At 43.9% G+C, this 23,679-nt stretch overlaps 1 protein-coding gene across 1 annotated transcript in view; it reads right to left on the bottom strand.

The window, feature by feature from the left end:
• Positions 1 to 5,889: 5,889 nt before the first annotated feature.
• PSMF1 (proteasome inhibitor subunit 1) overlaps positions 5,890 to 23,679 on the bottom strand; it is a 45,877-nt gene continuing 28,087 nt past the window's right edge. Inside the window, exons 5-7 of the mRNA XM_049869101.1 lie at positions 8,039 to 8,092; positions 6,879 to 7,037; positions 5,890 to 6,295 (exon numbers count right to left, since the gene is read on the bottom strand). Of these exons, the coding sequence (XP_049725058.1) occupies positions 6,244 to 6,295; positions 6,879 to 7,037; positions 8,039 to 8,092 (265 nt within the window). The 3' untranslated portion in view covers positions 5,890 to 6,243. The remainder of the gene's footprint in view (positions 6,296 to 6,878; positions 7,038 to 8,038; positions 8,093 to 23,679) is intronic.

Below are 23,679 nucleotides of genomic sequence, written 5' to 3'. Positions count from 1 at the left end.
TCAGAAACATAAGCCACACTTTGCAAACAAGACTGAGTCTCGGCTGTCCTGGGAATTACACAGCCTTGTTCCTTTCCCACATTTGTCCTGACTTGGCTTCCCAGCTTCAGGAGTGGGTTTGGCCCAGGCACCTATGCTCCTCACCTGAGAGGGGTTGTGAAGTCTGGGTGCAGTGGTTCTACTAAAAAGAGCACTGGCTTTAGGATTAGTCTGGCCCAGGTTCCAACTGTGGTTCTGCCACCCCAGAGAGGCATGCCCAGCACCCTAATGCCGCCGATAGTGTTTGCCTCATGGGTTGTTAGGACTACATGAGATTAGAGGGAAAAGCCCAAAACACTGTGGGCACCAGGCACATGCTTGTTTCCTGCATCGTGGGGCAGCCCAGCATTCCTCTCCTCTTGTCCTTGAACCCACCCTTACCTACCCACCCACCCTCGGTAACAATAACCGCTGGCACCCACTGAGCCCCAACTGAAAAAACCCAAACCAGACCCATTGCTGCTGAGTTGATTCCGATTCATAGCAACCCTGCAGGACAACGCAGAACTGTCCCCTAGAGTTCCCAAGGCTGTAATCTTTACAGAAGCAGACTGCCACACCTTTCTCCTGCAGAGCAGCTGCCGGGTTCAAACTGCTGACCTTTTGGTTAGCAGCCAAGAGCTTAACCACTGAGCGATCCAACCACCTGCTAATAAGAAACATTTTTGGTTTACTACAACAATCCTGCAGGTAGGGGTGATGCTTGTTTTGCAGATGAGGAAGTTCACACACTGGCAAAGGGTGGCTGGGAGTCACACCCATGCCTGCCTGATGCTGAGACCTCTGCTTGGTCTTGAACAAATTACTGGACCTTTTTAAACTCTTTTTCTGGTCTTAAAAAAAGGGATAGTACCCCATTATGATTTGAAGATACACACACACACACACAATTTTACAAAGATGCACATATACTGAAGGACATATATGGAACACATCTGAGTGACTCATGGGGGCAGGGGAATGGAGACTAGGGTAAGTGGGGGGAAAACTTAACAAGAGGGTTCTTGCATGCATTAATCATACATAATGTACTAGGAACCAAGAATGAGTGACTCACTTCTTTGCAGCTGAGGTCCAGGTGAAGGAAAAGGAGCTGAAGTTTGTAGACCAGAGTTTCTTTACTGTGCCCAGGAATCACCTGTGGAGCTTGCTAAAATGCAGATTCTCATTCAGCAGGTCTGGGGCAGAGCCTGAGAACGTGCATTTCTAACAAGCTCCCAAGTAATGCTACTGCTGCAGTCTGAATTGCTAGGATATAGAAAGTTTTTCTTTCCCTTCTCAGTTCTCACATTTGCCCGATAATATGTATCATTCAAGGGGCTCATAAGAAGCGGATTTGCAGGCCCTTGCCTGGAGATTTGGATTCAGGTTTGGGCTGGGGCAGAGCATGTTCAAATGTGTGCTTTGAGCAATTATCTCAGACTGTTGGGCTTGGGCAAGCCAGGGACGCATGGCTGTGGGACCCATCTGTATCATGACACATGGTGAAGGCCCACGAGATTGGCTCACCAGACCTCTGTCCCAGCTTCCTAAAGTGCCTTCCTGAATAGCAAGATGGGGAAAGGAAGCAAGGACATTTTCCCAGGCTCCCTTGCAGCTATGGTTCAAGAGGTGATGTAGTTCCAACAACTAGATGCATTCTGCCGAGCCTTCAATTTGGAACTGAGCTGATTAGGGGTGGAGGTGGCAGTATGAAGGTCATCCATTTCCTGGTGCAGGTCTAGGCAGCTGTGTGAGGCTCTGGAATTTCCTGATCCCCAGATCACGGCAATGGGCTGTGATCCTGCCGATCTCTGCGGCTAAAGCTTTTTGTTTAAAATAGTTAAGATGGCTTGTTTCCTGCAGCTGAACTCCAGAAGGACTAACACCTCAGCAGGGCCCACTCCCTCCTCCCCCTGATCCCCCATCACGCTGATTCTCACCACTCACCTTATGCGACTCACCTGGACACAGCCTCTCTCAGGCATGTCCAGCCTCCTCTATTAGACGGTGGGCTGATTGAAAAAACACCCAATTTTTTTTTTTTTTATCAGCCCACCGTTCCTCCAAACAGGGACTGGGCCTTCCACTTTGCGCCCCCCACAGGACCCTGCCACTAGTGGGGTGTCAAACTTGTCATTGCTGCTCCTTGCATTCTAAGACCTGTCCTCAGTCCCCTGGGCCTTGCCACTACTGCTCAGTGCCTGACACCTCTGCCTTTGTGATCCACCCTCCAGGGCAGATTTGAGGCCAAACACAGCTGGAGTGTGTAGGCTTTGTGGTGCCCCAAGGGAAAACAAGGGCTGGGGGCTTGGAAGCCTGCCTTTGAGTCTCTCCTTTGGTGCCATGAGGGTCGCTATGAGTCGCAATCGACTCGATGGCACTGGGTTTCTGGGTTTTGGTGCAAAACGTTGAGTGGCTGCAACCATGCAAGTTTTATGACAGAAAAAGCTGGGCTGTGCATGTGAGGAATCTTTCCTCCCCTTGGTTTCTTACAGGAAGTGCACCAAAGCAGACAAGAATAAAAGGTGACGGGATATGAAGTGCTTCACGGATCCTAATTTTCCTCCTGTGAAGAGGGGCATGGATCAGGAGCAGAATGTCATTGACAGTAGAAAGAGAGGCCACAAAAGAAGCTGGGTCCCAAAAAGTGAGGTTCTGTGGGGCTTTTCTAACTACTCGAGGGTCAACAGGTACTGACCATCTATCCAGGAATATAGAGGCAGCCTATATTTTGAGCATAATACATTCTTGGAGATGGTGTCTTACGAGACTCATGACTTCACTGTGTAGGTTGAAGAAGTCCATGACTGAAAGGAGAAATACTAGCTTAAAAACTGGGGAGAAGACAAGTCAAGGGAGTGAAGGTTGGGGTGTGGGGACTATTGGTGCATCTTAAAGATGGTATGAGAGGTCTAATGGCACCTCAGCACTGAAAGACAATGATTTGGAACCAGACCTTCATTTTACATGTTAAGTCACTCGATGAACAAAGAAATTTAAAACCAACCAAAGGTAATGCCCGTGGAGCTCACTAGACCTGGAAAGGTCATGGGAACTTGCCTAGAGATAGGACCTGTTCTGTATCACACATCCAGCCCAGAACTTTTCCAAAAGTCAAAGCCAACTCCCCTGCAGCTCATCAGCCATGGTCAGCCCAAGGTGGTGATTATCAAAGCCCTTGTCTGCTCACCCAGGGTGACTGGCTCTGGTCTCTGCCTTGCTCGGCCTACGTCGAAATTTTCTTTTTTTTTAAAAAAAGACAACAAAACCACAATGAGATACCAGTTCACACTCATTAGGGTGGCTATAAGCAAGAAGACAAATGATAACAAATGTTGGCAAGGATGTGGAGAAACTGTGACCCTCCAACACTGCTGGTGGGGGGCATGTAAAATGGTATATCCTCTGCATAAAGCAGTTCGGCAGTTCCTTAGAAGGTTAAACATTGACTTATATCACCCAGCAATTCTACTCCCAGAGAAATGAAAAGATATATCCACACAAAAACTCATACTCGATGTTCACAGCAGCATCATTAATGTCAAAAAACCAGAAATAATCTAAACGTCCACCAACTGATGACTGGATGAACGAAATGTGGTGTAACAACATTATTCAGCCATAAGAAGGAATGAAGTACTGATAAATGTACAACATGTATGAATCTTGAAAACATGCTAAGTGAAAGAAGCCAGACATAAAAGGCCACATACTGTGTGATTCCATTTATGAGAGATGTCCAGAATAGGCAAATCCTTAGAAAGATTAGTGGTTGCCAGGGGCTGGGGGGGGAGGGAAATAGGAGTGCTGCTAATGGTGATGGGGCTTGTTTTGGGGTGCAGATAAGGTGATGGCTGCACAACACTGTGAATATACTGAAAACCACCGGATGGTATGCTTTAGAAGGGTGGACTGAATGGTATGTGAATTATATCTCAATAAAGTTATTAAAAAATAAAAAGAGGAACAGGTCATTAAGTGCTGATGTTTATTGTTAAGCCTCTAGCTTTTAAGTTCCACAAAACACACACCTAAAGTATTCCCATTACTGCTTGGTGATTTCACAGCTGGAAGGAGGAATGTGGCCCAGACCAAACAAGCACTAACAGCTGGACTAGGAAGTTCCTAAAGGCCCCATTCACTTCTTCCCCACATAACGTCTAGGACGTTGTTCCTCCGTGTCCTTGATGCAAGGAGACCCACAGAGAAAATGCTGCCTGGATTTAGCTTCAGGAAAACACTGATTCTGTTCAGAAAACGGGATTATATATATGACCACCCAAAGGGTTTTCCTTTCGACCTGTTACTAGAAAATCGAAGTGCCAAACTTACTAAGTTTCGTCTTTTACTAAAATCAGGGTCCTAAAAGTTCTCTCTCTTCCCTACTCTGTCTGGTGGTCCTTTAATTGCTTCCTTTTATAATAAAGGATGCCTTTATGAGCAAATTGCCCCAGGTTCTTCTGGTTGCAGGTGTAGGCCAATTCCAAAGCAAAAGCTAACATTCCACCCATGTGCCAGCCCCCGAGGAAGAAGACTATGACTGATGATTGTGTTTGTGGCTCTGTCTGACCTCTGGGTCTTTGTGCAAGGCAGAGATGTTCTACAGGCTTCAAGCTGGTCAGCTCTCCTATCTCTGGGGCCTTTTACTAAACTGGTGCTTGCAATGATCTGCCAGAAATACCTGGGAAGCAAGCTCATGCTAGCCTCCCCACCCAGGCCCAGCCTCCATCTGAGACTGACCCAGGGCCTATGTGTCAGTTTAGTTTCCCTAACTCATTTGCAGGCTGAGCAGACAGGCAATCCTAAACTACAGAACACAAGCTGGAATCTCAAGAAAGCTAGTAGCCCCCTGCCTATAGGTAACTAATATATCCTATTTTGTGGGGAGGAACCCAAGGTGCTGAGAAATGAGAGGACCCACCCATGGCTGAAGTGCTAGTTGCCGAGCGTAAGTGACTAGCGCCTTGGTCTCTTGCCTCTTAGCCTGGTGCTCTATGGTGCTCTTTCCACTCCAGCACACGGGTTCATCACTGACCACGTCTGTCAGGTCTCGGGCTGCAAAGGATCCGGAGAACACCAAAGGTCAGGTGGGACACAGACACAGGCTTCCAGTGGCAGGGGCTCCCTGGGGGTGAAGCGCTTTCCTGGGTTGTGTCTTGCTTCACTACCACTGGCTTCTAGACGCTGGGGTTCCTTGCTCCTTCCAAAGTTCAACACCATTCTCAGATGGAGCCCATGCTCCTGTGCGTATCTGTGCCCTGAGGGAACGAAAGGCACTGAGTTACAGGCTCTGTAGCTAAGTGCCACACGAAGCCATCAACCTTCATTCTTTTCCTCTGGCCTCAGTTCCTATGGGTTGCCATATACAGAAAGAGACACCAGAATGTTTTAGAGCAGGAAATGGACCTCAAATTTTATAGGTGGTCACGCAGGCTCTGTGAGGCAAAGGGACTTGCTTAGGGTCACTCAGTAAGTTAGTGGCAAAAATGAGATTAGCCTTCAGGTCTGTTTGCTCCTTTGTTGTTGGGCCGCTAATGCCCAGGCCCAGAAAGATCCAGAAGACCAGCCCAGAATGGGCAGAGCTGGAGGATTTTACCCCCATCACAATGACGCTGCCTTTGCCCAATGTGCCTATGCTGTGGAAGTCGTCCTTGTGGCCCACTGGGTTTCCAGTCACCCATTTCCACCTATATAGCCAGACTGAGACCCATCTTAGTGATGTCAAGAACAATCACAATTTATCAAAGGAAGGCACCTGAAAAGCAAAAATGGGCCCTGGGTAGGGGCGGCTTAATCCCCAAAGACGCAAATGCTCCAGCCCCGTGAAGCGGCAGGAGCCGTGTGTGAACGGGAAAAGGAGAGCGGGAGACCGGCAGCATGGTTTCTGTATTCACATTTGGTTCTCAATAATAACATCCAAACCGCGTTCTGTTCTCATAGCGCTGCATCGGGTCGGGGGTATGTGTTGCCGGGGTCTCCCCTGGGAGGTGGGGAGGAGCTGGTGGGGAGAGACTTCTCCTCGGGACCTACAGCCGGCCAGGCGGAGAGCTGCAGCAGGCGCCGTGGCAATGGGAGGGGATGGGGAGGCAGTCCCGGCCAGCCTGCAAACACATGGGCCGAGTCCCTCGCCCCCAGCCCGCTGGAACACGGTTGCTGATAGGGCCAACGGTGGCAGCTCCAGGAGAGCGGAGGGAAGGCTGGGATGTTACATTCTTGAGGCCTTCACAGGTACATGTCATCGTAGCCCGGCGGGGGGAGATGGTCTGGGTTAGGTCTGGAATGGAAAGAGGGGCTGGTGAGTTGAAGTGATGGAGGGGCCTGCACACACAGGCAGACGTGGCCTTGAACTGACGGAGTCTGCCCTCCAGAATGATGTGGTGGTTCTTGGGGTTTAAGAGCATGTGCTCTAGAGCCAGGCAGCTTGGGTGTGAATCCTAACTCTTCTACTTGTTAGCTGTAGGAATTTAGATAAGTTATTTAATATCTCAGGGCCTCAATTTCTACATCTATAAAATATGGATAGTAGCATCTACCGGTGGAGAGTGTTGATATAAGGCTCCAATGAGTTTCTGACACACACTAAATTTTCAGTCAGTGTTAGCTCCTTCTCTGAATCCTCCCCTGAGGGGAGCTGGGGGAAAGGAGGACCCCAGGAATGGGGAGCTCTTGGAGGGCTCCAGGGAGGCATCAAGCAGAGGCCTGGAGAAGGCTCCTCTCTCTTGGCAGAGGGGACGGAGGTAATAGGCCAAAGGAGGTGGCAACTTTCCACCTGGTGTCAGAGACACCTTCGCTCCTGCCATGCTGAGCTATGGCTGCCATCAGGTTCTACTTCTCAGAGTGCCTGAGTGAATACCTACCCAGACGGGCTGGTTCCAATGGGTCCAAAGGGGTCAAAGCGAGCTCCTGGGGGCACAGCGCCTGGAGGAAGCCGGTTTGGGAGGCCTGAGGATGGGTCAATACGTGCTCTGGGGAAGCCGGATCTCAGGGGATCCACGATCATCCCACCTCTCCGACACCTGAGGTAAGAAGGAAAGATGGGTAAGCAGGTGTGGCAAGGAGCTGCCCTTGGAGAAGAGGTAAAGGAGGCGAGAATGGACCAAGAACGACTGGGATGTCTGCCTGAGTGCGGGTAGGAGCCGGGCAGACACAACAACACAAAAGGCACATCTTTCCACATGAGAGGCTCTCCAAGTCCATAAAGATCCCTGTCATGTCCTAGACCCGAGGGGCCAACATGGTGACGAACAGGAGCCAGAACTCACCAGGGTTGTTGCAGAACCATCACAAGGCTCCACAGGGCACTACTTTAGGTCTAAGGACTAATAATAGCATTGAGACAGTTCATGATGTTTGTTTTCTTTTTTTTGCCATTTCCTGAAGGGGCCTATGAGTTGCCCGTCTGGCTCCTGAGGAAATTTTCCCTCTGCATAGTTCCATGTGCTCAAACTAGGGTGAATGAACTGACATTCCCCAAATGTTGAGGTCATGGTTCAAGTTGTGCTGCAGTCAATTAAATTTGGGGTCACTCTGCAGCAGAGGCTAAAGTCTAGTCTGAGTCACTCAGAGAAGATTACACATAAAGAGGCTGTAATAACTTTGAAGGGTGACAGCAAGAAGCACAGAGAGTCTAACGGGGCTCAGAGACTCCCCTTACCAAGTGTGGTGACCTTTGAAGAGCTCTGAACTGCCCAAAGTCTGAAGCCTGCCTTTCAGTGTGCTCTTCAACCTGTGCCTGATAAATCCTCATGGTAGTTTGCCACCCCAGGGCCCCTGCTGTACTCCACCACCAGGGCACCCCAGGCCAGGAAATGACGGAGGAGCGGCCTGCTGGGCTTACTCAGCCCTGCCCCAGCGCTCAGATTACTCCTGCACAGCTCCGGGCATGGCAGAGCACTCACCTCCTGCCTCCTTCACCCCAATGCAAGACTGACGAAGAGCTCTAAAATTAGAAGATGAGCCAGGGCTGACGAGCCATGAGAGCAAGTTATGTTGCTGTCACCTCTCCAGCAGTACTCACCCAAATGGGTCCAAGTCCTCTCCCCCGACAGAAAACGGGCCCAGAGGATCACGCCTGAAACAAACAAGGGACAATTAGCCAAGTCCCAGAGCAGCCGGGCACCTGGGCTCCCAGGGGCCTGTATCTGACGCCTGCAGCGAGTCACAAACGCACTCCCAGGTATGGGGGACAGGGAAAGCCCTGCATGAGACCATCACACAAGGGATATTTCAAAGTGGTCCTTGGCACAGATTAACAGCCATAGTATTATAATGGCAATTATGTGAAAAGAGCCAAACACAAAGCTAAAAACATGGAGGATCCCAATTCTGTAGACAGATAAAAATACTGACAGTGACAGTCTCCAGATAAATTTTATTTTACTCATACCTTTCTCAAGTTTCTAAACTTTGTATAAAGCAGCAACAATTTTTTATCAGACATATATTATCCTAAACCAAAAATTAAAACCTCAAAGCCAAGATTTAAAAGCTACCGAGGGTGGAATGAGATGGGTGCTCGTACACAGCTACAACCGTGCTTCTCAATCTTTTTTCCATTATGCCTTGCCGTGACATTTTAATACCACAGATATTTCTATTTCTATATATATATGGAGGATGGCACCTGACCGGGCAGTGTGTCGTTCTGCTGTACACAGAGTTGCTAGGAGTCGGAACTGACTCAATGGCACCTAACAATAACACACACAAAAAACATATATAAAACATTTGTAATGTTTAATATATATGTAAAAGATCATTAATATCACAGATACCTACTTATGTACAGGAGCCCACTGGAGGACCACAAACCATTATCTCTAAGATTTTTTCACCTCCCTCCCCACTACTGAGAATGCATGAGCTGGGAGCAAAATGACTGCATGCTTCCTGGATAGCAATTTTATATTATCTATCAAATAACATATATCTATTTTTTAAAAGCTTTATCCATCTCTATATTCTTTGATTCAGTAACTTTATGTCTAGGAGTCCATCCTAAGGAAAGAATACAGAATTCAGCATCACCACAGACATTAATCAAGGGAGCCAAGATCAGCCTACATGGGGACAGAGGCCCATTATGATGTGCCCATAAATGCAGCAGAGAGACAACAGGAACGAGGTTCTTCAGATGTTTACAAAGGACGGGGAAGATGCTGACACTCTAGTGCTAAGTGTGGGAGAGAGGGGACTCCAAAAGCCTCAGGAATCAACTGTGTAAAAATGTGTGTGTATGTAAATAAAACTAGTAAGATGCATACTGAGAGTGCAAACAGTGACGGTTACAGCTGGGTGGTGAGCTTCTTATTTATACTTTTCTGTTTTTTTCCATAAAGGATGCATGCTTTGTTTATAATAAAACAAAAAGATTTTGTGATTTTTAAAAGGTGCTTTAGAATCTGCTTGGAACCCAGGCAAGCCATGCAGACCTGACAGTTCTAGGGCACAGGCAGATTCCTGCCAGACCTCAGGGAAGCCTGGTACACGGCAGCTGATCTAAGCTTAGAGGTAAGAAGCCATTAATTAAAGAACTGGGAAAGAATCCAAAAGTAGACGCTTTTCAGTCAGTTCCACCTACTGGGTGGAAAGGATTTTGCAATTTAGGTAGAGGTGGCTAGGTTTCCAAGGGAAATAAGTTTTCCTGACCTAGGTCACTATGCCCAAGCCATGGCTCATGGAGCTGGTGGCCAGAGTTTCAGGCAGCCTCCAACACTCTTCCTCACTGGACAGACCAGATGGTGCCAGAGGGCAGCAAGCATCTCCCTTGAACTTACATCTCCATGAACTCCCCCACAAGGAGCAGCCAACACAGGGAGCTTCTAAACCAGTAACCCAGTGGCTGTTAAAATGCCTAGAAGAACTGAGCCTTGATAGCTCCTGAAACATGCAGCCATCTCTTCTCTTCTCTGTTGGGCCAAAGAGCGTGGGGAGGGGAAGGCCCACCTCAATGTGTGTACATGAAATCACCACAGCGTGTTTGTGAGGCTCACACTGTGCACAGCCACACGGCACACACGCACACTTTCGTGCACTGTGTATACATTATAACCCATTTAAAAACAAACAGCACAGGGGCCTGTCTTGCCCTCCACAGCCCGCTCAGCCAAGTCTCAGTCCCTCACATCTCTCAGGTATGAGCACCTGGCTGTGCCAAGTGCGGTTCTAGGGATTAAAAAAAAGTAATTTTTATACACGGCCTTTGAACTCAAACCCTACCACTTCATCTGGTAACCAGCTCAAGGCAAGAGTGACCCACTGTAACCCTGTAGGCCGGGCCCCAGTGTCCCAGCTCCAAGAGCCCCTCTAAGAGACTTAAGGGGGATTGTGACACTACACAGCATCCTCCTGTCTGCGCGCCCCTCCCCCCTTATGTAACAGCAGCACACTTGTCTTGGGCACACAAATCCAGCTGATGCCCTTCTGCTGGCTGAGGTGGTCTGGAGAACCGGCAAGGGCTCTGGACTGGAGTTACAAGGTGTGCTCTGGACTCTGGCTTGGGGATTATCTAGCTGGTTGGCAGCAACCTGTCACGGAACCTCTGCACCTCAGTTTTTTAAGATGTAAAATCTAAGTAGTTAACACTCGCAGGGTCTGCAGTGATGGTGAAATATAGTATTGGAAGTGAACAGATTTGTTGATGGTAAAGGTCTGGAAGAACGGAATAACAGCAGCCGCCACTATTTACTGAGAGCTTGCTATGTGTCAGGAGCTATGCTAAATTTAGTTCTGAGAAGGTTATTTTTTTTTAATTTCATTTTCTGAATAGGTAATATGTTTAACCAGGTTCAAAATTAAAGAGTAAAAATGGACACAGGAGCATAATCTTAGGCTATATGCATTTTGGAATTCAGAATTTTTCATATTTTAGAAAGGTCTGACGGGTGCACCCAACATATATTGTGTAATACTTCCAAGCAGCACCCTGCAACCAATGCCCTAATACTTCTGCTGCAAAATGAATGACTGTTCACCCTAACTGAGCTAAATGAAGATATAAGGAGTTTCAAATGGTCAACAATTACTTTAAAACTAAGATGAGGAATAAGGGGGCAGGGAAACTACATTAATGGAAACGAACAACCAGAAAGGAAATAATAAGAATGTTTACATATTGTGAAGAATGTAACCAACGTCACTGAACAACTTTTCTAGAAATTGTTGAATGGGAACCTAAACTGTGTAAACCTTCACCAAAAACACAATAAAATATTATTTAAAAAAATATATGAAACCTCAAAAAAAAAAGAATAAAGAGGTTCGTGCCACTTCAGTTTAGGCTTTGCCACCAAACATGTTTTAGCACCAAACTTAAGAAAAACGCTTTTGTTTTTCAAAGTTCTTTTGATTCTGGAATTCTGGATAAGAGATTGTGGACCTGTAACAGTCAAAAGCCTCCCTGTTGTCCCTGTCCCCTAGCCCACCAGGTCTTCCCACGGGCAACCAGTGTCACCTGATTCTTTTATGTCCTTCCACAGATATTCTGTGCAGATATGAGCAAGTATTTATCTCTCTACCTTTTTAACAGATAAATGCGCTGAACTCCTTACATACACTCTTTCACCTTTGCAGCAGCCTTCTGAGGTAGGTGTTATTATTATTCCTATTTTACAGATGAGGAAACAGACCCAGAGAGGCCAAATTTCTTGCACAAGGCCACACAGGTAGTAAGTGGCAAAGACAGGATTCAAACCAGATCTGCCCAACTTCAAAAGCCAAAAATCCAAAAGCCAAATCTGTTGCCATTGAGTTGATTCCAACACACAGCCTCCATTTGTTACAGAGTAGATCCAAGCTCCAAAGGGTTTTCTTGGCTGTAATCTTCATGGTAGATTGCCAGGCCTTTTTTCCATGGCACTGCTGGGTGGTTCAAACTGCCAACCCTTCGGTTAGTAGTCCAGCACAAGCAATTTGCTCCCAGGGATCTCCAAAACTCAGGCTCTTTTAATTGGTGTGTTGACATCACTTACATTTAATGTGATTGTTGAAATGTTTGGACTTAGGTCTACCATTTCATTAGTTTTCTGATTGTTCCCTCTGATTTTTGCTCCTGTTTCCCCTTTTAGTATTCAATTTTAATTTATTGTATTTTTTATTATATCTCCGTATAGTTTTTTTTAGTGGTTGCTTTGAGGGATTACAATATACATAACTTTTCACAGTCTATACAGAATCAATACTTTACCACTTCAAGTGGTGTGTAGAACTCTTACCACCACATAAGTCCCTTTACCCTCCCCCCTTCATGTTATGGTTGTCATATAATACATCTGCATACTTTAGACAATGTTTTCAATTGTCAAACATTTTCAAGAATTCAAGAGAACAGTCCTCTTAGCTACATGTTTACTATTTTGTTCTTCCTTTACTCCCGATGTTCTAAGTTTCCATCTGGTATCATTTTCCCTCTGTTTGAAGAAATTTCTTTAGCCAAAAAAAAAAAAAAAAAACTTTTTCTTTTAAATTATGCTTTGGGTGAGAGTTTACAGCTCAAGTTAGTTTCTCATACAAAAATTTATAGACACATTGTTATGTGACCCTAGTTGCTATCCCTATACCGTGACAGCACACTCCCCCTTTCTACCCCAGATTCCCCGTGCCCATTCAACCAGCTCCTGTCCCTTTCTGCCTTCTCATCTCACCTCCAGACAGGAGCTGCCCATTTAGTCTCCTATCTACTTGAACTAAGAAGCACTCTCTTCATGAGTATCATTTTATGTCTTACTGTCCAGTCTAATCTTGGTCTGAAGAGGTGGCTTCGGGAATGGTTTTACTTTTAGGTTAACAGAGAGTCTGGAGGGCCATGTCTTCTGGGGTTCCTCTAGTCTCAGTCAGATCATTAAGTCTGGTCTTTTTACTAGAATTTGAATTCTGCACCCCATTTTTCTTCTGCTCTGTCAGGGACTTTCTGTTGTGTTCCCTGTCAGGGTGGTCATTGGTGGTAGCCGGGCACAATCTAGTTCTTCTGGTCTTAGGCTGATGGAGTCTGTGGTTTATGTGGCCCCTTTTGTCCCTTGGGCTAATATTTTCTTTGTGTCTCTGGTATTCTTTGTTCTCCTTTGCTCCAGGTGGGTTGGGACCAATTGATGCATCTTAGATGGCCACTCGCTAGCTTTTAAGATCCCAGATGCCACTCTCCAAAGTGGGATGCAGAATATTTTCTTAATAAACTTTGTTATGCCAATTGACCTAGGTATCCCCCAAAACCATGGTCCCCAGACCCCTACCCCTGCTACTCTGTCCCTCTAAGTGTTCAGTTGTGTTTTGAAACTTTTCATCTTTTGGTTTAGTCTAGTGGTGCTGAGTTCCCCAGTATTGTCTGTTGTCCTTCCCTTCATCTAAGATAATTCTTGTCTACTGTCTAGTTAGTGAATTCCCCTCTCCCTCCCTCCCCACCCCCGTAACCATCAAAGAATGTTTTCTTCTGTGTTTAAACACCTTTTCTTGAGTTCTTTTAATAGTGGTCTCATACAATATTTGTCCTTTTGCGACTTGACTAATTTCACTCAGCATAATGCCTTCCAGATTCATCCATGTTATGAGATGTTTCACGGATTCGTCGTCGTTCTTTATCGTTGCGTGATATTCCATTGCATGAATATACCATAATTTACTTAACCATTTGTCTGTTGATGGGCACCTAGCTTGTTTCCATCTTTTTGCTATTGTGAACAGTGCTGCAATAAACCATGGGTGTGCACATATTCACGTGACAGCTCTTATTTCTCTAGGATATATTCCAAGGAGTGAGACTGCTGGATCATATGGTACTTCTAGCTTTTTAAGGAAGCGCCAAATTGATCTCCAAAGTGGTTGTACCATTTTATATTCTCACCAGCAGTAAGTGGTTCCAGTCTCTCCACAACCTCTCCAACATTTATTTGTGTTTTTTGGACTAGTGCCAGCATTGTTGTGGTGAGACAGTATCTCATTGTAGTTTTGACTTGCATTTCTCTAATGGCTAATGATTGTGAGCATTCTCATGTATCTGTTAGCCACCTGAATGTCTTCTTCGGTGAAGTGCCTATTCATATTCTTTGCCCATTTTTTAATTGGGTTACTTGTCTTTGTGTTGAAGTTTTGCAGTATCTTGTAGATTTTAGAGATTAGACCCTGACTGGATGTGTAGTAGCCAAGTTTTTTTTTTCCTAGTCTGTAGGTTGTCTTTTTACTCTTTTGGTGAAGTCTTTTGATAAGCGTAAGTATTTGATTTTTTAGGAGCTCCCAGTTATCTAGTTTCTCTTCTGGTGTTTGTGCATTGTTAGTAATAGTTTGTATTCTGTTTATGCCATCTATTAGGGTTCCTAGCATTGTCACTATTTTTTCTTCCATGATCTTTATCGTTTCAGATTGTATATTTAGGTCTTTGATCCATTTTAAGTTAGTTTTTGTGCATGGTGTGAGCTATGGGTCTTGTTTCATTTTTTTGCAGATGGATATCCAGCACCATTTATTAAAGAGACTGTCTTTTCCCCTTTCAACGGACTTTGAACCTTTGTCAAATATCACCTGCTAGCAGTTTAAGCAGATCTGTTGACTATGACTTTTCTTAGTTTCCCTTTATTAAAAATTCTTAATATTCTTCAGAAATGAAGGTGACTTATTCATTGGATAAAGAGTTCTGGGTTGACAGTTCTTTTTCCCCTTTATTTTAAAAAATGTTCTACTTCTTTCTAGCCTCCATTCTTTCTGATGAGAAATCCACACTCATCGAAATTGTTGTTCCTCTGTAAGCAATGTGCCGTTTTTCTCTGGCTGCTTTCAAGATCTCTGTCTTTAGTTTATGATGTGTCTGGGTATGGATTTCTTTGGGTTTATCCTGTTTGGGGTTTGCTGAGCTTTTTATATCTGATGGTTTTACGTCTTTTGCCAATTTTTGGAAAAAGTTTTCAGCCATTATTTCTTCAAATATTTTTTCTGCATTGCTGTCTTTCTCTTCTCCTTCTAGGGCTCAGATGGCTCCAATGTTAGACCTTTTATAACAGATCCCCGAGACTGTTTTATTTAAAAATCTTTTTTTCTGTTGTTCAGATAGGACAACTTCTATTGATCTATCTTTAAGTTCACTGATACGTTAGTTACGTAGTGCTGCCAATACATAAATACCACAAGTGGGTGGCTTTAAAGAACGGAAATTTATTGTCTCACAGTTTTGGTAGGCCAGAAAACCAAAACAGATACCAGGTGTAGAGGAAGGTCCTTCATTGTCTCCTTCAGCTTCTAGTAGCTGCCGGCAATCCTTGGTGTTCCTGGGCTTGTAGATGTATCTGCCTCCATCATCATATATCATCTGTTTTCCCCTGTGTGTCTCTGTGTCTATTCCCTTTTTATAAGACACCACTTAGACACAATTAGGTTTAGGACAAACCCTACTCCAGCACTGCTCCACTAATCTAACAAAAGAAAAGCCCTATTTCCAAAGAGGGTCATATTTAGAGACTAGGACTCCAACACATCTTTTTGGGGAACTTTAATTCAGTTCACAATAACTGACTCTCCTCTGCCATCTCTATTCTGCTACTGATTCATCCAATGAGGCTTTTATTTCGGTTACTGTATTTTTCAGTTCAAAAATCCCATTTGGTTCTCCTTTTATAGCTTCCATTTCTTTGCTGAGACTTTCTATCTTCCCGTTAGTTTCAAGACTAATGCCCTCACTTTTTGGAGCATTTTTATAACAGCTGTTTTAAAGTCAGTGTCAAACAACTCCAACATCTGTGTCATCTTCACATTTTTCTGTTGATTACTTTTTTGTGAGATGAAATTTTCTTGGTTCTTCATATGCTTGTTAATTTTGGATTGTATCCTGAACCTTTTGGACATTGTTACAAGGCTCTAGGAGAATATTGATATTTTTATTTTAGTACGTAACCAACCTGGTTGGGTTCAGGGCCCAAGTTCCAACCAGCCTCCTATGAATTCTTATTTCGATGTCAATTCTATTTTCAAAGTATTTGCAGTGCTGTTCAGATGTCTCATGTACACATTATCCAGTGCCCAGTCTGGGACCTTGATGGCAGGCTACCCTGCAGTTCTGTTCTCAAAGTCTTTGGCATGCTATTCACAATCAGATCTACTTAGTACAGCTTGGGAACGAGGCCAGGAGTTTATAAACAACTTTATGAATTCGCTTTCTGAGCTTTTTCCTCTCTGTGATCTCTTCAGTACTTTCTAGATCCCTGGGACTCTTTTATTCTCTGCTAGTAAGCTGGCTTTGTTTACCCTGTAGGGTTGCGATGAGTCGGAATCGACTCAGTGGCACTGGGTGTGGTTTTTGGTTTGGTCACCATGTACTTTCTGTGATTGCACCTGTGTCCAGAGCCAAATGAGGAGGACAGAGAGAAGAAAAAAACAGGTTTACTCAATACTCATTACTCTTGAGACCCTTTTTAAATATTTTGTTTCAAAATACACATAACAAAACACATTCCCACTCAACAATTTCTACACAGCGATCAGTGACAATGGTTACATTCTCCACATTGTGTCCCCATTCTTATTCCCACTTAGTCTCACTGCCCTCTTAACTTCTCATCTATGCTTTAGAGTAACTGTTGTCCATTTGATCTCATAATTTACTTAAAAACAACACAGTACTCAAGGGTGACAGTCATTACTTTTTGAGCTAACCTGCTATTTAGTTAATAGGTGACTTTAGGGAACAATTTTGCTTCAAGGTTTAGAGTATCTCAGGGATTCCTTCAGTCTCTGTGGGTCTTGTAAGTCTGGATTCTTTAAGAATTTGAAGTTCTGTTCCACAGTTTTTCTCCCTGTCAGGATCCATCCATTGTATTCCTGATCAGAATGTTCTGTAGTGGTAGCCAGGCCCCATCTAGTTCTTTTGGTCTCAAGGTAGAGGATGCAGTGATTCATGGAGATAATTAGTTCTGTAGTCTGGTACCTTCTCTGATTCTTGGGTTTCCTTCTTTCTCTTTTGCTCCAGACAAATACAGACAAACAGTTCTATCTTAGATGGCCGCCTGTAAGCTTTTAAGACCCCAGATACTACTCACCAAACTAGGAGGTAGAACATAAAGTTTAAGAACTATATTATGCCAACTGACCGAACTGTCCCACAAGGCCATGACCCTAAGTCTTTGAACCAAGAAAACTAATCCTGTGAGGTGAATGGTTATATCTAAGAAGTATTAGCATCTGTAGTCCCTATTTGTTTTACATATATATACATATGGTTGTTATTGCAAAATTATATATAACATAAAAACCCAACCCAGTGCCGTTGAGTTGATTCTGACCCATAGTGACCCTACAGGACCGAGTAGAACTGCCCCACAGTTTCCAAGGAGCGCCTGGTGGATTCGAACTGCCGACCCTTTTTTTATATATATAACATAGCATTTGCCAATTCATCCTATTTTTTGCATGTACAACTTACCAGCATCAGTTACATTAGTCAAGCTGTGCAAACTTCACCCACATTTGGTGCCACCGTTCCCATCACCATAAACAAAAAATGACTACTACCTAGGGAATGCTTCCCCCTTTCCTCCCTGTCCCCATCCCTAGGAACCACCAATGAACACTGGTCTCTGTATATTTATCTATTGTTGTTTCATAAAAGTGAGATCGTACAAAATTTGTCCTTTTGTGATTGACTTATTTCACTCAACATTATGTCCTCCAGGTTCATCTATGTGGCAAGATGACTTGGGAACTCATTTTTCTTTATGGCTGAGTAGTATTCCATTGTATGTATGTATCACATTTTGTTTACCCATTCATCTGTTGATGGGCACTTAGGTTATTTCCACCTTTTTTTTTTTGCTATACCACAAGCTTTCTTAATGGAAAGGAAGGTTTCTCTCCCTCGGTTTTAGGTTTTTGCAGACTGCTGCAGACTGGTGTGCAAAAGAATGGAGAAATGGGAAGAAAAGGAAAAGGTTCATTTTTCTTACTCTCTGAGCATTAAGAGACCCGTTTCTAACTTGAGTCAGAACTAGAGGGCTCTGGAGCACTCTCCGTCCATGCTAATGCCCACTTCCTCATTCTGGGTTTCCTTGAGTTCAGGATGGAGGGTGCTGAAGGAGGAGAGAGGGGTGGGGGAATGGTAAATTCACTGCTGGTCACTTCGAATTCTGGCCTTCTTCCCTAATTTGCCTACCAGACCTTTTCAGAGCCCTCAAACAGCTACTCTATGCATTCTGTCTATGTGTTATTCAACAGGAAAGTCACGATGGAGCGTACTTACTCCAGAACCAGAACCTTCAAACCCCATGCTCCCAACCAGGGCAGAACACCAATATATGACTGCCTTCAACACAGCTGCTGGTCTGCACGTGTGGATGATTACTGAGTGAGAACACAAAGTTTTCAGTATGCACACCAGGCTTCTCCAGGAGTGCCAGCTGTGGTTTCACAGAGCACCCAGCAGCAATAACATGAGGACTTCAGACCCTCATGCCTGGTTGGTTTCCACAGCATCTGAGAGGCTCCTTCAGAAGCACCTAGGCCAGTGCTGCTCAAACTATAATGTGCACATGGATCAGTGGGGGATCTTGTTAAAGTGCAGGTTCTAATTCAGAAGATCAAAGGTGGAGCCAGAGATTCTGCATTTTTAACAAGCTCCCAGCCATATGGGGCTAGGTTGTTTCCCAGTCAAGGTATATTTAGCCAGGGAATTTTGGTGGTCTGAGTTTATTTACCTTGTTCTGCCAAATGTGAAAATTTAGGATGAAGTGACGATGCTGGTAACTGCAGTCAGGGGTGTGTACACGTGTAAGTATGGTACCAGTTAGAATGTCCTAAGCAACTAGGGCAATAAGCCTTTCGTTTTACCACTCGAGGGATATCCTATGAGTCCAAAGGTGAACAAGAGACTGAGGATGGTTGGGAAATACTGCATTTAAGGTGATAAGGATTAAAAAAAAAAAAAAAAAAAGACATGCATAAATTATACCAAAAAAATTTAAAACATTCAGAAAAAAAGTCACCCATAATCTGACTTTAACACAAGGATTATTGTATTATTATGTTACAGTCATTGTGTTATTCTCTTTAAGTCTTCTTTCCTAAGCATGTTTTTATACAATGTTACAAATGTACTTTGGATTCCACTGGTTTTCTCCACTTATATCTGGCATTTTCCCAAGTTGTTCATCTTTCCTATTAACATTTTTAATGCCCATTAAACATTTTATTAACATTTTAATATTTACTCAAGTGAAGCAAATTTAAAATTTACTTAATCTTCTACTATAGGGTATTAATGCTGCTTCTATAAATAATGCTGTAATCAGTATTTTTCACGCACATGGCTTCTTTGTTAGAAACTGGTAACTCATCCTATGCCCCACCACTGTGTACGCTGGCTGTGCTGAGAGCCCATGCCTTGTTTCCTTAGATTCACATAATTCACAGATGGAAAGGAGTTGCGTCCAGGAGGCTCAACTGCAACTGATTTAGGGGGATTTAGATCTTTCAAGCAGATGGGATTTAGATCAGATTTTGGATTTTGAGTTGATGCAGTAATGGGATAAAACTCTTGGGAACTTTGTGTGTGGGAGGGTGCAGGGATAGTTGTGAAGGAATTTCGCATTTGGTATGTGTCTTAGTCATCTAGTGCTGCTGTAACAGAAATACCACAAGTGGATGGCTTTAACAAAGAGAAGTTTATTTACTCACAGTAAAGTAGGCTAAAAGTCCAAATTCGGGGCATCAGCTCCTTGGGAAGGCTTTCTCTGTCAGCCTTCTCATCATTCTTCCCCTGGACTAGGAGCTTCTCCTTGCAGGGACCCCGGGTCCAAAGGACGTGCTCTGCTTTCTTGGTGGTATGACGTCCCCCCTCTCTGTTTGATTCCCTTTCCTTGAGAGATAAAAGGTGGTGCAGACCCAAGGAAACTTCCTTTACATTGGATCTGGGATGTGACCTGGGTAAGGGTGCTACAATTCCACCCTAATCCTCTTTAACATAAAATTACAATCACCAAATAGAGGACAACTACACAATACTGGGAATCATGGCCCAGCCAAATTGATACACACGTTTTTTGGGGGGTCATAATTCAATCCGTGACAGTAGGGATGTGAATCTTGGGGTTAAGCAGGTGGACTGTGGTAAGCAGAATTTCTAGAAATGCCCCCCAGGATTTCATGCTCCCTAATCTCTAGATTGCAAACCCTGATGGCGTAGTGGTTAAGTGCTACGGCTGCTAACCAAGAGGTCGGCAGTTCGAATCCGCCAGGCGCTCCTTGGAAACTCTATGGGGCAGTTCTTCTCTGTCCTATAGGGTCGCTATAAGTCGGAATCGACTCAACGGCAGTGGGTTTGGTTTTGTTGTTTTTAATCTCTAGATTAGCCCTGGTAGCTTAGTTGGTAAGCATTCAGTTGCTAACCAAAAAGTTGGCAGTTTGAACCCACCAGCTGCTCTGTGGGAGAAAGATGTGGTAGTCTGCTTCTGTACAGATTTATAGCCTTGGAAACTCTGTGGGGCAGTTCTACTGTGTCCCATAGGGCTGTTATGAGTCAGAATCAACTGGATGTCAATGGTTCCATCCCTAGAACCTGTGAATATAATGGGATAACACTCCTGTGATTATTTTATATTACGTGGCACAGTTGACCTTAAAAGGGGGAGCTTATCTGGGTGTGCTAATCTAATCACACGAGCCCTTAAAAAGCAGAGACCTTTCTCTGGCTGGCGGCAGAAGAGGAAAGCAGATGGGGAGATTCAGAGCATGAGAAGGACCTGACATGCCACTGCTGGCTTGGAAGATGGAGGAGGCTATGTGAGAAGGAATGTGGGCAGTCTGAGGAGCTGGGAGAGGCCCCCAGCCGACAGTCAGTGAGAAATGGGCACCTCAATCTTACAACTACGAGGAACTAAATTCTGCCAACAACCTTAGTAAGACTGGAAGCACGTTCTTCCCCAGAATTTCCAGACAGGAATATAGCCCTGCTGACACTCTGACTTTGGTCTTATGGTACCCTGAGCAGAGCCTAGCTGAGTCCATCTATGATCCTGACCTACAGAATTTTGAGATGATAAATGGATGTAGTTTTGAACCACTAAGTTTATGGTCATTTGTTATGCAGCAATAAAAACCTAATACACATATGCCGCAAACAGTTTCCTCAGTCTACTTGCCTTATAATTTGGGTTCAGTTAGCTTACAGGTGTTATGGGATGTTGTTTTAGTAAATAATCTAAAAGAAAAATGAGACTAACTCCTGACACTGGCATGGATAGGGAAATGGCATTGAAATATAGTGGGAATGCCAACTAATAAAACTGTTCAAGGAGGGCAACCAGGCATATGATACGTATGTATCAAAATCTTTAAAAAATAGGCTTAGTCCTTAATGCAGTAATTCTACCTTCAGGAATGTATGCTAAGGAAATACTCAGAGATACGGTCTGAGAGTTTTATGGGAAGAATGTTCACTGAAGCATTAGCTATGGTAGCCTCAAATCAGAAATTACTTACGCAAAAAAAAAAAAAAAACTTGTATCATCCTTTATTTTTTCTTTCCTTCATTAGGCCAATCCATCATCTAGTCCTGTCAGATATGTCTTCAAATATACCCCAAGTCCATCTACCCAGTCTAGACCACCATTATTTCTTGCCTGAATGCCTGTGTTAGCCTCTCTGTACCTCAGTTGGAAACCCTGGTGGTGTAGTGGTTAAGAGCTACGGCTGCTAACCAAAAAGGTCGGCAGTTCGAATTTATCAGGCGCTCCCTGGAAATCCTATGGGGCAGTTCTACTCGGTCCTATAGGGTCGCTATGAGTGGCAATGGGTTTGGTTTTGGGTTGGGTGCCTCAGTTTTATATAAAAATTTTTAATGAAAGAATATGTATTTTTAAAGTTCCAATTGTAATTTCTAATATGATAAATATTAATAGGTATAACCCAAACAAACAAAAGCTCTTTGGGGTCCTCCATAATATTTTAAGAGGGTTTCTGAGACGAAAGATTTTGAGATCTGCTGGCATAGGGAATATAATTCAAGAAAGTAAGAGAAAAAAATGTTATATAGATGTTCATAGCTGTATTGTTCATAACAAAAAATTGGAAATGCTTGAAATACCCCCATTGAGGTTAGGCAAACCACAGTATACTAGTACAATAATACTGCTGCTGTTGTTAGATGCTGTCAAATCGGTTCTGATTCATAGCGACCCTATGTACAACAGAATGAAACACTGCCTGGTCCTGCACCATCCTCACAATTGTTAATGCTTGAGCCCACTGTTGCAGTCACTGTGTCAATCCATCTCATTGAGGGTCTTCCTCTTTTTGCTGACCCTCTACTTTACCAAGCATGATGTCCTTCTCCAGGGATTGATCCCTCCTGATGATACCCGAAGTATGTGAGACATAGTCTCGCCTTCCTTGCTTCTTAGGAGCATTCTGGTTGTACTTCTTCCAAGACAGATTTGTTCGTTCTTTTGGCAGTCCATGATATATTCAATATTCTTAGCCAACAACACAATTCAAAGGCGTCAGTTCTTCTTTGGTCTTCCTTATTCATTGTCCAACTTTTGCATGCATACGAGGCGACTGAAAATACCACAGCTTGGGTCAGGTGCACCTTAGTCCTCAAGGTGACATCTTTGCTTTTTAACACTTTAAAGAGATCTCTTGCAGCCAATTTGCCCAATGCAACATGTCTTTTGTTTCTTGACCGTTGCTTCCATGGGCACTGATTGTGGATCCAAGTAAAATGAAATCCCTGACAACCTCAATCTTTTCTCCGTTTATCATGATGTTACTTACTGGTCCAGTTGTGAGGATTTTTGTTTTCTTTTTGTTGAGGTGTAACCCATACTGAAAGCTATGGTCTTTGATCTTTATTAGTAAGTGCTTCAAGTTCTCTGAACTTTCAGCAAGCAAGGTTGTGTCATCTGCATAATGCAGGTTGTTAATGAGTCTTCCTCCAATCCTGATGCCCCATTCTTCTTCATAGTCCAGCTTCTTGGATTATTTGCTCAGCATACAGACTGAATAAGTATGGTGAAAAGATACAACACTGATGTACCTTTCCTGATTTTAAACCACTCAGTATCCCCTTGTTCTGTTCAAACAACTGCCTCTTACTAAAAATGAGATGTTTATCCCTTTAGCAAATGGATTATGAAATATTTTTAAAAAGTGCAGAACTCAAACTAATTGTGAACATTTAAAATACATACATAAAGATACACTGATCAAGATTAAAAATGAATTTGTTGTTGTTAGCTGACAGTGAATCGGTTCCAATTCATGGCAACCCCATGTGGGTAGAGTAGAACAGCATCATTGAATTTTTAAGGCTGTTACTTTTCAGAAGCACATCGACCTGTCTGTCTTCCAAAGTGCCTCCGGGTGGGTTTGAACCACAAACCTTTCCGAGAGTAGCCCAGTGCTTAACCATCTGCACCACCCAAGGGCTCTAAAAATGAATTAAAAAATCTGTTGCCACCGAGTTGATTCCGACTCATAGTGACCCCGTAGAACTGCTCCACAGAGTTTCCAAAGAGCAGCTGGTGGATTCGAATAGCTGACCTTTTAGTTAGTAGCCATAGCTCTTAACCACTACGCCACCAGAGCTCCAAAAAAAAAAAAAAAAAAGGATTTAGAATGACATAAGTAAATGCTTTATATCTAACCATTTGTTTTTAGCGAAGCTGGTTAAGCATAGAAAAATTGGTTTTTCAT

The sequence above is a fragment of the Elephas maximus genome, chromosome 25, assembly GCF_024166365.1.
Source record: "Elephas maximus indicus isolate mEleMax1 chromosome 25, mEleMax1 primary haplotype, whole genome shotgun sequence".
NCBI lineage: Eukaryota > Metazoa > Chordata > Mammalia > Proboscidea > Elephantidae > Elephas > Elephas maximus.
The sequence above is the reverse complement of the archived record's forward strand: the minus strand, read 5'-3'. Positions and strand labels throughout refer to the sequence as shown.